The sequence below is a fragment of the Sus scrofa genome, chromosome 9 (genome assembly GCF_054392235.1).
Source record: "Sus scrofa isolate SSC_HxYL_T2T_F1_AM1 chromosome 9, Sscrofa_HxYL_maternal_Yorkshire_Landrace_v2.0, whole genome shotgun sequence".
Classification (NCBI taxonomy): Eukaryota; Metazoa; Chordata; class Mammalia; order Artiodactyla; family Suidae; genus Sus; species Sus scrofa.
In genome coordinates, this window is record NC_139391.1 from 6,993,654 (window position 1) to 7,008,458 (window position 14,805).

Consider the following 14,805-nt stretch of genomic DNA (forward strand, 5'->3'; position numbering starts at 1 on the left):
GTAGGGCCAGGATGCAGGTTCAATCCCTGGCCTAGCACAGTGTGTTTAAGGACCTGGGTAGGATGCAACTGTGGCCTGGATCAGATCCCTGGCCTGGGAACTTCATGTGCCACAGAGTGCCCCACCCCCCAAAAAAAGAAAGCTGAAAAATGCCCAGTGCTGGGCAAGCCATGAGGATCTCAGATTCTTAGCGTACCACCAGGGGACAGACTGGTGCAGCCGTGCTGGAAGCCAATCTTGGCATACCTGTCCTGTTAAGATTCCCTTACCCCATGACCCAGCACTTCTGCCCCTGACTCCAGTATCTCAGTGAAATTCTTCTCAGGCCCATAAAGGGCAGAGGGAGCTGCAGGCAATCAGGCACTCATCGCCGGAGGGAGATCTAAGTTAGACGGGGTAGGTATACACTATGAACCATGCAGCAGGGGGAGGCAAGAGGCTGCATATACGTGTAGCAACACAAAGAGACTTTCTAAACAGGGTTGATTCCCGACCCCCTTCTAGTACTCATTAATTGAATGTGACCACATGTTCTGAAAGTTTATTCCTTCAGGGAATCTCTCAATTGCAGAACTTCTAATTCCTATGCTGGCCTGGTGACCTTGGGAGCTGAAGACAGAAGGACCCAGTGAAACCAATGAACCCCCTGAAGCAGACGCCGAAGGCCATCGGACGCGGCCCCTCCCGCTGGGCGAGCCCCCACGGTGCAAATGGTGAGCGCGCGTTCCCCTTCAGGGCTCCTTAGCGACGTGGTCCCCAACTCGACTGAGGCTACTCCGACCCCCAGCCTGGGTCCACGCCACTCCTGTGTGGACGGACGCCAACGCTCACTGTGGTGGTCGGTGACCCTCGGCTTGTCACATCATGACTGCCTGTTCACTCTGACCGGCCTCCTCTCCCAGCAGATGGTGGGTCAAGGGCCACATCTCAAGCGTCTCTTCCCGAGCTCCTCGCCCAGAGCCTGGGTCACAGTAACGGCCCACAGGTGCTTTCTGCAGGAGCGTGTGCATACACGAAATCATTATTTTATTTGGTGAGAAATGGGGGGAAAGGTGGACGGCAACTGTCTGAGCCCCGCCCAGCCTTCTCCCACCCGAGGGTACAAACGAGGCTGCAGGGGGCTCAGCGGTGGAAAACTCCCCTCTTCCCTCCTGAGCACCAGGCCCTTCCTACCTTCCACCAAGCAATTCCCAGCAAAGCTGAGGAAGTGTACGGAAGGGAGGCCCTACGTGACCGCTCCCGGGACTCAGAGAACTCCCCCCGGAGCCACAGCCCCCAGCGGGTTGCAATTAGATGAGAGGCGGGAGCGCCCGCAGGAAGCTGGCTCCCGGGGGCCCTGACCCGCTCCCGCTTTGGGGACAGTGGGTCATCACAATGCCCGGGGACGGTTAATTCGATCGAAGTTAAGGCTTTCTGCTCTCAGTGGCCGGAGGGCTCTGGGTTGTCACATTGTTTAGCAAAGAGCGAGGAAACCTGTGGCGTGAGCTGAGGCCTAGGCTGGGCCAGGCGCGTGTCAAAGACGCCTGGCGAGCAGCTGGAGTTGGTGAAGCAAGAAGGGCAGTGATCCCAGCTCCAGGCCGTCCCCACACAATGAGGCGCTTCAGGAGAAGGGCCCCTCCCCTCCGCCGCCGCAGCCAAGCGCAGCGTCACTGTGTCCCAAAGCGAAGACAGAGTGACCCATCCGCAGCCCAGCGCACAGCTCCAAGAGGGGAGGCGGCGAGGAGGTCACGGTTCAGGAGGTCAGCGGCCACGTCGACGGACGTGCGGCTCGCTGGGTCCAGCGGCCAGTCCGCAGGGTGGGGAAGGTGCGGCGGCCCCGCCAGAGGCCCGGCCCCGGCGGGATCGGGAGGTCCTGTGCGGTGGGGACGTGAGCTGGGCGCGGGAGGGCCGTTTTCCTTCAACAAACTAAAGATGGGGCGGGAAGCAAGGCCCCTGTGCAGAACAGGTGCCCAGTCCCCTTGAGCGAGGGTGACGGCCTGCTCACTCCCTCCAAAGGCAAAGATGAGTAATGGAAAGAGAGCAGCCCCGGGGGCGAGCCCCCACCCCGGGCCAGATCCTCATGACCACTTGCACGGAGCTACTTTACGCATGGGTACACTGAGGCTCGGCAGGAGATCGCGAGTTGGCCAAGCGTACACACTAAATAAACAAGGAACCCAAATTCAAATCCGTGTCTGCCTGGGGCCAAACCTGGTCCACACTTCCCTAAGCCACACTGGTTTTCACCCATCCGAGCATCCATGGGTCTGCCTTATTATTTCACAGCTGCTCAGCCCTTACTAGGTACCAGGGACAGTGATAATTTTCAGAGGGTCATAACAGCTGGCTGGGAAAAGCATCTGATTCAGATGGACAAGGGTCAAAAACAGCAATGGGCCGAGACAAGGGGAGAGAATCTGGGCAAGGCTCAAGGACGACCTGGCACATTAAGCAGAGGACCACGGTTCGATTCTGGGCCCAAAAACTTCCGGATGCCATAGGCATGGACCAAAAAAAAAAAAAAAAAAAAAAAAAAAAGCAAAGGGCCATGGAACTAAGATAACCTGTCACAGGGTTTCAGGACAATCTAAGTTTCACATCCTTAGCCTCGTTCTAAACACACTTTCATGTCTTTCAATCTGTGGTTCATAATATATGGTCACCAAACTGATGGGCCAGTGTGGTCGAGCCCTGGTTGTTAGGGATTCTTTCCACGGCATGGGCTAGACTAGGTGCTTCCAGGCAAATGACTCATAGAGCATGCTGGCGCTGGCATTTGTCCTAGGCTTACCATGCACTAAGCAGTCTTATGAGCATTTTTTTTTTTCTTTTTTAGAGCTGCACATGTGGCATATGGAGGTTCCCAGGCTATGGGTCAAATTGCACCTGTACCTGCCAGCCTACACCACAGCTCACGGCAACACGGGATCCTTAACCCACTGAGTGAGGCCAGGGATTGAACCCACGTCCTCATGGATACTAGTCAGTTTTGTTAACCACTGAGCCACAACGGGAACTCCCTCATGTGCATTTTTATCTTCAAAACCACCCTACGCTGAGGGAGGTGCTCTTAGTGCTCCCATTTTGCCCAAAAGGAAACCGAGCTGCTAAGAGGCAGAGCTGGGTTTTAAACTCAGGCCCCTGCTCCTGCTCTTCCCCACTTGGCCACACACAACTAGGCTGTGCTCCCCAACTAAGGACCGTGCCTGATCATCTGGTCCCGTGCACACAGGGCCCAGTAGAGGCCAGTGTGTTCGGTGACTCAATTAACTTCCAAGGCCTTAACACTGCACTGTTGATGCACACACCGAGTTTCCAGGCGGCTCCCGGGCTTACTTGCTAAAACTGCTCAACTGGGTCGCCTTGGCTTTTACAGTAGGTTTTTGGTTCTAACTACAGATTGAAACACTCATCCCTGCTAATTTTTAATCACCACAGATTTAATCAGGGCTCTAGTCCACTGAGGCATTTTTATTTTTTTTTCCCCATGTCTCTGATTATTTCATCCAACACATCGGCTGTGTCTTTAAGCTTCATTTAATCTGCCAGTTTGGCTGGCATTTATCGATGGTCTCAGTAGAATCAGTGATATGACTACTGAATAGAAGAGACCCTGTGGCTCACCAATACAGACTGCTCTCCAGTCTAATAGCCATTCATAAACAACGAACCAGATCCTTCACCATTCCTCAGTCTATTTGCTACGTCCTGTTATTCATGCAGATATCACGAGAGCGCCAAATCCAGGCACCGACCGTATTTACTGTGCATCCCTGACCCAGCAACCTGACAGCCCTACTGAAATAAGCAGACTCACAGACTGGGCCTGATGTCTTTAAAGAGGTCCGAGAGAGCCACATCACAGTTCCAGGGAAGAGAACACCCTCCCCAAGCTGCTGAACCGGATGAGCAGTGCAGGTTCTTGGTCCCAGCGGTCCTCTCTATGAAGACAGCCCGAACACAGAATCCTAGGAGGGGATGCACTGTTGGAGAGGGGGCTCCCCAAGACTGTCAGGTTAGGCAAATGAGCTGGCATCGCTTTCGAGAGAGCAGTGGCTGGGTGGCCTGAGGTCAACACATGCGCCTGCCAAACTAGAAGCGGGTGCCTGCTGGAATTGGAATATCATTACTACAAAACAGGATTATCGTGGGCAATGATTCCAAATGGGATTAGAAATGATTCTTTGTTACTCAGAGATCATCGGCCACTTTGGTGGCAGCGGTGGGAGAGCCATCAAGCTCGGCTCGCTCTTCTGGGGTCACGGTGCTGGCACTCCGGGCACCTGGCCAGCGCCCGCACTCACCCTTCCTTGCTGGGAAATGCTGGCAACTGTTTCACGGGCAGGTAGCCACCTGGGATAAGAGCCTGCCCCACATCAAGGCGCCCCTGCTCTAGGGTCCTGTGTTCTAGTCCCAGCTTCTTAGACGAAAAGGAGTGGAAAACATATCTCCAAAGCCCTTCCGCTTCTGCGGCATCCGGGAGACACTGGTGAAAAGGAACAGCCGACCTCCACCAAAGACAGGCTTACCTACAGGAGACGCACTAACCCCCTGGGGGGGGGGCCCGTAACCAGCGGCAGCAGTGTTCGTCGTAGTAACGATTCCAGCACCGCCACCTCGACTGTACTACTGTTAACTCAAGCAGCAAACCCTTACCGAGGGCTTAGCACAAGGCAGGGATCGTTCTAAACACTTCACGTGTATCACACACTCAACGTAGCTCGGCCTAGCACCTCCGTTTTATGGCTGAGGAAACGATCGCGGAGAAGGGAAAAAGCTGCCAAGAGGAAAAGCCTGGTCTGGACCCAGGCAGCCCAGCGCTGGCGCTCACAGCCCTGGGGCTCACAGCCCCGGCGCGGGCAAGGCCCACGGCCCGTGCTGGAGGGCCTGTCCTTCACGACCGCTGGTCTCCGGACCCTGCCGGGTCCCCTGTGACTCGGGCCCCATCCCTACTTTCTCACCTTTAGGAGCCTATGCTCCCGACCGCCCTTACTCTGGAAATGGCCCACCTGTCCCCGCCACAAGCCTGAGCATCCTTCTGGGCCCGCCTCACCTGAACGGGCTCCTGCCACCGGCTCAGCACGCGAAGCTGGTCTCTGGGGCACAGACCATATTCTGCCTCACTCTACGGTTAAAGTGGGGCTAGTTTTAGCCCCTTCCTGACAGCTTTTCTGAGGACAAGGAGACTAGTTTGTCTGTGTGTGGACTTCTCTAGGTCGTCTCGCACACAGCGGTCTAAAGAAGCCCTGCTTGAGCTGACCTGACTCCTAGTCCTGGCACTGCCCGATTCATCCTGTGGCTTTGCTCCCTGCATCTTCCCTACCAGGCAGTGTGGTCCAATGGAGAGAGCAAGGGTTTGGGGTCCAGAGGGACTTGGCTTCAAATCCTGGCTCCCCCTCTCCCTTCCTAGACAGCCTTGGGCATCTGTGAGCTTCACTGTCCTTATCTATAAAACAGAAACAATAATCCCTCCCCCTTGAGAACTGCAGGGAGGATCAGAGCCGACACGGGAAGTAGTCGACATGGCCTGGCACAGAGAAGCTGTCTTGTCACCTGTCGCCATCATCACCCCTGTTGTCAGGAGATCAGACAGCACAAAGCCAGTCTCCTTGGGCTGAAGGAGGCACCGCTCGGCAGCCAGCAGCCAGGCCGAGACTAGGCTGGGGACACTGGGAAGAGGCTGTAGGTGTCTGAGGCAGACAGACACCCGCGTTGTCAGGCCTCCTAAGGAGCTATGCCAAAGCGCAAGTACAGGGGCACTCAACCTGCTCTGCCTCTGGCCAGCTGGCAAGGAAAAAAAGCCTCCTAGGGATTCTGCCATGGTCCAGCTACAGGAGCAGTGTCAGCTCTTTGCTCTAAGAACACCTGTGGAGCTGCCGGCCCCAGAGAGAGAGGCTGATAAAACTGCTCCTGCAGGATAGCAATCTGGCTTGGGCTGCTGGGTTCTTAAAAATAGGGTTTCGTTTTGTTGTCTTTTGTCTTTTCAGGGCCACATCCATGGTAAATGGAGGTTCTCAGGCTAGGGGTCAAATTGGAGCTATAGCTGCTGGCCTACACCACAGCCACAGCAATGCAGGATCCGAGCCGCAACTGATCATGACAAAGCCGGATCCCTAACCCACTGAGCGAGGCCAGGGATCGAACCCATGACCTCAGGGTTCCTAGTCGGATCTGTTTCTGCTGTGCCACAATGGGAACTTCAAAAAAATAGGGTTTAATGTCCCCCTCCCCTTAGAAAGGTGGAAAGAAAAGGAGCAAATGCTAAAAATAAATGACCGCTATGAGAGGAGAATTAAATGGTCTTTAGCCAAGGAGGGCGGCATTTTAAAATTAACAAAGCCCAGGTACCACGTCCAGGAAGGCCTTGGCAAAGGCGTGTTATCCACTCATTAGCTCGGCTCCTCAGGGACCCTGGCCAAGCAGGGGAGGCAGTGCCGGGAAGCAGTCCTTCCGAGGCTGATGAAATGTACTCCGGGAGAAATGGCAGCAGGAGGGAGGGAGACTCCGGTGGGGAATTGCAAACAGTTCTGCTGGAGCTTTGCCTCGGCCCGGCAGGCTCGCCTTCTCCCAGGCAGGGGCTTTCGGAGCAACCAGCAAGCCCAAGCCGACTCAGATCTGAATCTGCCCCCGCCAGCCCCCTCTTCCAGGATCTCTGGCTCCTGAAGCACTACCACAGCCACACCACTGCGGTGGCCCTCCCCGCATGGCAGTCCAGGGACCAGGAATCCAAGAATGATGTGGGATGAGAGAGACGCTCCCGGCCCGCCCCCTGCGCTGTCTCCTTGCTGGAAAGAGTCACATGGCCGTTTGTGAAGGTAGATGAGCCCACTGCATACCACTCGCAGAGCGCCTGTCGCTATTCATCAGTGATTCTACTTCAGTGAAACCCCCAATGTGCACTCTCTACCAACAATGAGAATACACAATACGCCGACGTAAGATACCATCGGAGAGAATGCAAAACATCCCAGGTGACCATCATCAGTATGAACTAATTTCGACACTGCAGACATGAGTTCTCAGTACACCAACGGTCCCGATTAACCGGGCAAAGTAGAGATGGCAGCTTTAAAATTCTTTTTAAGTCAGTTTACTAAAGTATCATTTACTCAAAATAAAACTGATCCCTTTAGGATGCACAAATTTGATGGGCTGTATGACCACCACCACAATAAAAATTTAGAATATTTTTTATCACCCCAAGGGTTCCTTTGGGCCCTTCCTCCCACTTCTAAACCCCAGCAGCGCTGAGACGATCTCTGCCCCACAGGCTCACCTCTTCCAGACTGTCACATAAATGGAATTACACTGTAGGTCGCTTCTCACGTCTAGCTTGAGCTTAGCATAAAGCTTACACATTACATGTGCAAGAAGTCTGTTCTTTTTCAGTGCTGAGTAGTAGTCCACTATATGGACGTACCATGATTTGTCCATTCACCAGATAATGGCCATTTGGGTGTTTTCAAGTTTTGGGTGATTATGAATAAAGCTACTATAAACATCTACATACAGGTCTTGAGGCCAATATGCATACAGGTCTTATTGCCAATATATGTTTTTATTTCTCATGAACAAATACCCAGGAGTTAGTATTGCTGGGCTGTATGATAAATACACACCTTACCTTGTAAGAAACTGCTAAAGTGTTTTCCCAAGTGGCTACGCCCTTATGCGTCCCTATCAGTGGTAATGACAATTGTTCTGCATCCTTGTCAGCACTTTGTATTATCAGTTTTTAAAATTTTGGCCACTGGAGTAGGTGGGTAGTGGTGTCTCACTGTAATTGAACTTCCATTCTCCTAAATGCTGAGCACCTTTCCATGTGCTTATTTGCCATCCATCTCTTCTTTAGTGAAGTGTTTGCTCAAATCTTTTTGTCTATTTATTTTAAGTCGGGTTATCTTTTTTCTACTAATTTGTAAGAGTTCTTTCTATCTTCTGGTTACTACTTCCTCATCGGACATGGGTTTTGACAGCTTCTTTTTTTAGGAATTAGAAATCATATCATTCTTTCTTTTAAACCACTATCCCCTGCACATACATGCTGATGAAGAAAACAGGAAAGAAATACACTTTCAACTCAGAAACACCTTAATGCCACTGGACAAGGGCTCTGGAAGTACTTGGTTTCTGTTAAAACCCATGAGACTATTTTTACCTCCACGCTAAGCACCCAACCAGCATTAGGCTTTAAGGAAAACTACATCTGGAGAAACGGCTGTCCTAGAAACAGCTTTTGGCCCCCCAGGCTCCGCACCTCCCAAAGCCCTGTTCTGGTCCGCCAGGCTCCTGGAATGGTCAACAGTGGTCACACTCCACTGCTGGCCATTGTCCACTGGGAAAGGTAGGAGGCTCCCAATCCATCCCTCAGTGAAAGAGCAAACAGTGCAGCCTGTGGCTGCCTGGACATCAAAGTTGAGCAAACAGGCCTGGCAGGCCCTGCCTCTCCGCCTACACATCCTGCAAATGCCATCTGAAGGAGCATCCCTGAGGGGGTCATGACTTTCAGCTTGTCACAGCACACATCAAAGTTTGCACCACACACGAACTGGGTGCACGGGTTCGAATCAAGTCCCCCAAGAACGGATACTCAGCCATTGTGTCCAGTTTTAATCTCGTGTTTTCCCAAGTAATTAAGCCTTCTTGCTTATGAACTTGTGACTAAGTAAAGCATCACCGAGAGGTTGTAACATCAAAGTGCCTTCCACCGTCTGTCCATGTTTAGTCAAATTGGATTTCTTTCCCTTCTTAAAGAAAAACTAATTGAATTTAGCTGAAGGTTGGGTATATTTGCACGAGCCAGTGGAGGCTGTGCTAAGTCCCAGTGGTCATCCTGGGATCCTGCGGCTTAGCCTTCAGTGGGGCGGGGTCAGAGTGCAACACGGAATGAGGCACCCAGACTCCGGCTAAACAAACGCCCATGGTTGGAGGGCTCGCTGCGGAGAGGGGGCAGGCCTCCGCCAACTGCTCCTCGAGTCAATACTACACCAAGCTGTTACCAGGCTGGCGAAAGGACTGTCCCAGCAGAGCACTGGTAAAGCTTCGGCAGAACGGCTGCTTAAGACAATGGCCATCACGGTGCTCGAGTCCTTGAGGTCCGCAGTCCTAGTAAGCTCCTAAGACGAAGGCCGTGATGCTCACTTAGTATCTGAGCACCCCCCACCCCGCCGGCCTAACACTTCAGCATGGGACACATATGGTTTTTTAAAACGGCTGCTGGAGGCATAAAATAATAATACAAAGAGAACAAAGCTCTTCCTGAAGGCAGCCCTTTTTGCCTTGCCTGTCAGGAAACTTCAATCTAGATTCCACTCATTACCTGAATTACCGTGAGTCCAGCTTGGTCCCATTTAGATGACACTGCATACACACGGACAGAGAGATACTGGTCCCATTTAGATGACACTGTATACATATGGACAGAGATATAATGGTCCCATTTAGGTGACACTGTATACATATGGACAGAGATATAATGGTCCAACTTAGATGACACTGTATACACACGGACAGAGATATACTGGTCCCACTTAGACGACACTGTATACACACGGACAGAGATATACTGGTCCCACTTAGACGACACTGTATACACACGGACAGAGATATACTGGTCAGTCTCCAAATCGAAAGAATTCAGGCGATGATTACTTTCTTCTCTATGTTATTTCTACTAAAACAGTAAACCTATTTTCGGAAAAGAAAATCTCCAAATCCAGCCTGCTGGCATTATCTTTCCTTTTGCCAATATCCTTTTACCTGCTCTTGATCCAGTTTTAACTCTCCAGTGCACATTTGCATTTGAATTTTTAAGTCACTTCCAACTCTTTTTGGAAATGAAAGGTAGGAGTAATGATAAATAAGTGCCCATGCTTACTTTTAACGTTTTGCTCTATAGCACTGTACTTTCTTTTCAAAATTAAAAAAAATAGCACTTTTTTTTACTATTCAAAATTAAATAACAAATACATATGTAAACAAAAGCTCACAGGAAGTTAATCCCCTGAAGGACAGAGACTATTGTGTTCTGTCTCCAAGGACTTAAGGCACTGAAGGCAGGGCTTCTCTCGGGTCCCTCCCTTAAGCCTGGGGGCTGCCAACATTCAAAGGGAGGTGGAGGTTTTCTGCTTTCAGCTTTGAAGCACAGGATGCTGCCCTTCTACTTTCCCTGGATCCAAACCCAATTCAAAGGGGGTGGCATTTCGGGCCTGGCCGCTACGATTCCGGAAGGGTCTGGTGACTGATGAGAGAGACGGTCACACGGAAAAGCTTCCCGGCAGGTTTTGCTAGGGTGGGCGTGACGACCCTCGGGCGCGCTCCCTCCGCCACTCACCACCCTGACCCACCCTGACCCGTGTATACCTGGCACTCCCTCTTTCCAGATGCTTCTCTTCCTTTGTCCCCCATAGCACTTCTCATCTTCCGGCACCCTGTACGCTCTGCTGATGCACTCCACTTACTGATTATCGCCCGTCCCTGCCTCTCCCGACCCAGGGACCAGGGACCACCACTGGTACAAAATGAGCTCTTTGAGGACAAGGCTCTTTGTCCGTCAAGAACATCTCTGGCATCAAAATTTCTCTGTGATGTGCATGAAAACATCCAACCTGAGAGTGTGTTGTTTGCAGTAAAAACCTGTCCTCCCTGGGGACTGAAACTGAAGAGGAGGACACAAAACAGAAGCTTAAACACCAGGAGTCAGTGCTGGGAACCAAGGGGCCACCAGCCAACACTCTCACTTAGCTCAATGGGCATCACTAATGTGCTGACGGCCCTGGATAAAGACAAGGCAATCAGTTAAACCAACACCTCACTAGATTCTGAAAGAAGGGTCCTCAAGCCCCTCTGCTCGCTAACTGGCAGCAGACGTACAACGTCCCCTGGGGTCTCCATGCACACAGGGCACACACCCTTCCTCCGCCAGGGGGCATCTCTCATAGATGGAGGTACCCGCAAGGTGGGAGAGCTGGGTGGGTGTTTACCAACACGGCACAATAAACACAAGCGTGTGTGTATGTGGAGAGGTCTAAGGTGGGCAGCAGAGAGTATCAGCTCACCACCTGCCACCTGTAGCACATACACTATCTCACTTGATTCCCCTGAGAACACAGTGAGACTCCATCCACCCACTCGGCTGCCAGATTCCGTCCCCTACCAGCCCCCTGCTGGGATGGGACCCTGCCCACACTGCTCTGACGCTGTGGGTACAGCGCCCTCTGCCTCTCTGCCTGCGGGTCTTTTCCGTGTCAGACCGCTAGCTCCTACGGCCTCTGCTTCCCCAGTGATTAACACAGAGTCGCACCAAATGCTCGCAGAAATCACTGACTTCAGGTGAAGCAACAAGATGTCCAAAGAACTCTGAGAGTCAACTAAGGGTCAGAGCCAGGACCAGGTTCCAGGTCAAAGCCTACTGACCTCAAAGTTTTTCTCTTAGAGACTAAGCACTTGGAATTAAAGAGGCAAAGAAGGAGATGGAATGCTGAGACAGAGTTCACAGCAGAGGAGGTGAGGTGACCGGTTCAGCACAGCCAAGTCTCTCAGCCAGGCTGAGGCAGTGCCACCCCAACACTATAAAATCCGCATTTGGGAGTTCCTCTATGGCACAGAAGGTTAAGGATCTGGTGCTGCCACTGCAGTGGCCTGGGGTGCTACTGTGGCGCAGGTTCAATCCCTGGCCTGGGAACTTCCACATGCCATGGGCACAGTCAGAAAAAAAAAAAAAAAATTCCCATTTGGTTGGTTTCCACCACATTTATGACCCTTCCGAAGGTGACCAGCGTGGGTAGATAAAAGCCTAAAAATCTGCCTGAAGGGGAAGTGAAAACGTGCACCTCCAACGGCAAGGTCAGTGGCTGCTACTAAAGCACCCAGCCTGCCTTCTTTGCAAGCATCTCTCTTTGCTCTTTTTCAGTCAGTTCTTTGGCACAATCACAGCTAGAGACTGGGATGTGGGGGCAACATCCTGCTCAAGCCTGGGATCTGGCGGAGGGAGGCGGAGGAAAACACACAAACTGCAGGCTGCCAGACCAGGTTCTAAATCCTATTTGTGTGGCCTTAGGCGAATCATTTTCTCTCTCTGGGCCTCAGTTTTCTCAGCTGCAAAATGAAATAATACCATACATCTTGTGGGTGGTTGTGAGAAAGAGAGATAATTCTCTATACAAAGTAAACTATTTCGGATTAGCATATACACGCTACTACGTACAAAACAGATAATCAGCAAGGACCTACTGCACAGCACAGGGAACTAGACGCAGTATTCTGTGATAATCCACATGGGAAAAGCATCCGAAAAAGAACAGACATATGTATATGCATAACGGAATCACTTTGCTGTACACCTGTAACTAACACCATAAATCAACTACGCTTCAATACACAATAAAAATTTAGGGGTTCCCAGGGTTCCCAGAGTTCCCGTCGTGGCGCAGTGGTTAACGAATCCGACTAGGAACCATGAGGTTGCGGGTTTGATCCCTGGCCTTGCTCAGTGGGTTAAGGATCCGACGTTGCCGTGAGCTGTGGTGTAGGTTGCAGACGCGGCTCGGATCCCGCGTTGCTGTGGCTCTGGCGTAGGCCGTCGGCTACAGCTCCGATGCGACCCCTCGCCTGGGAACCTCCATATGCCACGGGAGCAGCCCAAGAAAATGGCAAAAAGACAAAAAACAAACAAACAAACAAACAAAAATGTAGGGGTTCCCTTTGTAGCTCGGTGGAAACGAACCTGACTAGCATCCATGAGGACGCAAGTTTGATCCCTCATCTCACTCGGTGGGCTAAGGATCCAGCGCTGTCGTGAGCTGTGGTGTAGCTCGCAGACTTGGCTTGGATCAGGCATTGCTGTGGCTGTGGTGTAGGCTGGCAGGTGTAGCTCCGATTGGATCCCCAGCCTGGGAACCTCCATATGCCACGGGTGCGGCCCTAAAAAGCAAAACAAAACACCCAAAACAGAAAAAAAAAAAAAAAAAAAAAAAAAAAAGTAGGCTATTTTGATATTCACACCACAGCTGCGCCCTGGGGGGAAGGGGCGGCAGGCAGGAAAACAGCAGGGCCTCCCCTGGGACGGAAGGAACACTCCCCCTCCCCTCGGCTCCACGTGGAGCCCTTGCTGGGGGAGGGCAGCTGCCGACTCCCCCAAGGGAAGACACGGACGACGGAATCGGGTAGTAAGTCGCACGTGGACACTTAGCCGCGTGCCACAGGCTTTCAGACACTGCGTTGCTTCAGCAAAGTGATGACTCGCCAAAGGCCACCCAGCCAGTGGACGACGGACCTGGGACCCAGATGCCCTCCCTCCCCACACCTTCCGCTCCCCCGCCCAGGTGGACCAGCACCTGAGGCGGTGTCCGCTCCCCGCTCTGGAGAAGACGGGGAGGGCCAGGCCGGCGTGGGAGAAGCCTCAGGACTGCGGTCTGCAGGGCCCGGGCAAAGGGGCCCCGCGTGGAAGCCCTCTCACCTGTCGTGTCGGCTGATGGCTGCCACCATGAGCGCTGTCCAGCCAAGTTTGTGCCTCGCATTGACATCCGCACCTTGTGACAACAGCCTAGAAAGAGACAGAGACGTGTTTTCAGTATGTGGCTTGTCATGGACCTAAGAGTGGAAGAAATGAGAAGTCAGCATGCAGGGAAGCTGGATGCGCCTGGGGAGAGTCACGGGCCTCTGAGAACAAAACCCCCACCCCAGCTCCTCCGACCACTCTCCCCTGGCCCCAGGCGCCCTCTGCCCTCTCCCTCCTCCGGCCCATCCATCGGGCTCCACTCCAGTTATCGTCCCATCCTTCTGCGGAAGAATGTGCCTTTCCTACCACGGGACCCGGACATTCCCCAGAGTCTAGAACGCGCTCTACCCAGTCTATCCACTTCGTGCGATGGGCTACGTCCTGGCTTGAGGACTCTCTCCCAAGGCGCCCCCGATTCACCCAGGCCGCAGCTCTCCTCCTTCCCCAGAATCTCCTGTGCGGAGCCCCAAATGCCCAATGACACTTCCTATGTGCATCGCTCCCGGTTTGCAGAAGGGTGCACGTCTCAAGTTCAGCTGGTGGCTCTTTGGAATCTGGACCTCTTTGAGCCTGAGGACCGAGGGAAAGAATGAGAGAGCTTCCAGAGTAGGTTTCCAGCAAAGTCCATTTGAGTCTCCCTGACTCTACATGCGAGTGCCTAAGACACAAGAGGAGCCCAATCGCTGCTGTCGACATGAACACACACAAGGTTTTAAGTCTCCCACTAACAGCCTGCGTCCTGGGCCCGAGTAACAGGGGCCCCTATGATGTGGGGGTGGAGAGAGAGGACAGAGAAGAGAACCGGCGCCTACCGCGCAGCTACTGCAGCAAGCGGGGACTGCTCTCGTTCCGGCCTCACGGCAGCTAAAGGAGCTCTCATTAAGCTCCTTTCCTGGATGAGGTGACGGGCTCACGAAGCCAGGGAAGGGGCAGTGCGGTGACCTCGAACCCGCGTCCACCCTGGCTCTCCCGAACCTCCCCCTCCCCACCCCTCCTCTGCACTGACCCTGGAACAGGGAGGAATCAGCAGGACGTGCTCCATTCTGCCCCGGGCGGCCCCAGGCAATCCGGCTGGGGAGGGAGGACCCGGGGTGGCGGGAAACCCAAGCCCGGCGGGTGCGGGTGCGGTGCCCAGCAGAAGTGCCGTGGGGCAGAGGGGGAGACGGGGAGGCAGGGGTGCTTCACCGACTGGGCAGGAGCTGCTTCTGAGGGCCGGGCGTCTGGGGGAATGAGGAGGCAGGCTGCTCTCCCGGAGGTTCCAGCACAGAGGCCAGGGCTTCAGTTCCAGCGCCGCTCCTGGGGCCCAGTCTGCAGTAAACACCCCTGTG

General features: G+C 53.2%; 1 protein-coding gene across 11 annotated transcripts in view; it reads right to left on the reverse strand.

Moving 5' to 3' along the window:
* CLPB (ClpB family mitochondrial disaggregase) overlaps positions 1-14,805 on the reverse strand; it is a 299,259-nt gene that overhangs the window by 98,676 nt on the left and 185,778 nt on the right. For all 11 annotated transcript variants that reach the window (XR_014814533.1, XM_084975058.1, XM_084975060.1 and 8 more), the window contains one exon: positions 13,436-13,522. Coding sequence is in view for 10 of the 11 variants with exons in the window: in XM_084975058.1 (XP_084831184.1) it covers positions 13,436-13,522 (87 nt within the window). In the remaining variant the exon portion in view is untranslated. The remainder of the gene's footprint in view (positions 1-13,435; positions 13,523-14,805) is intronic.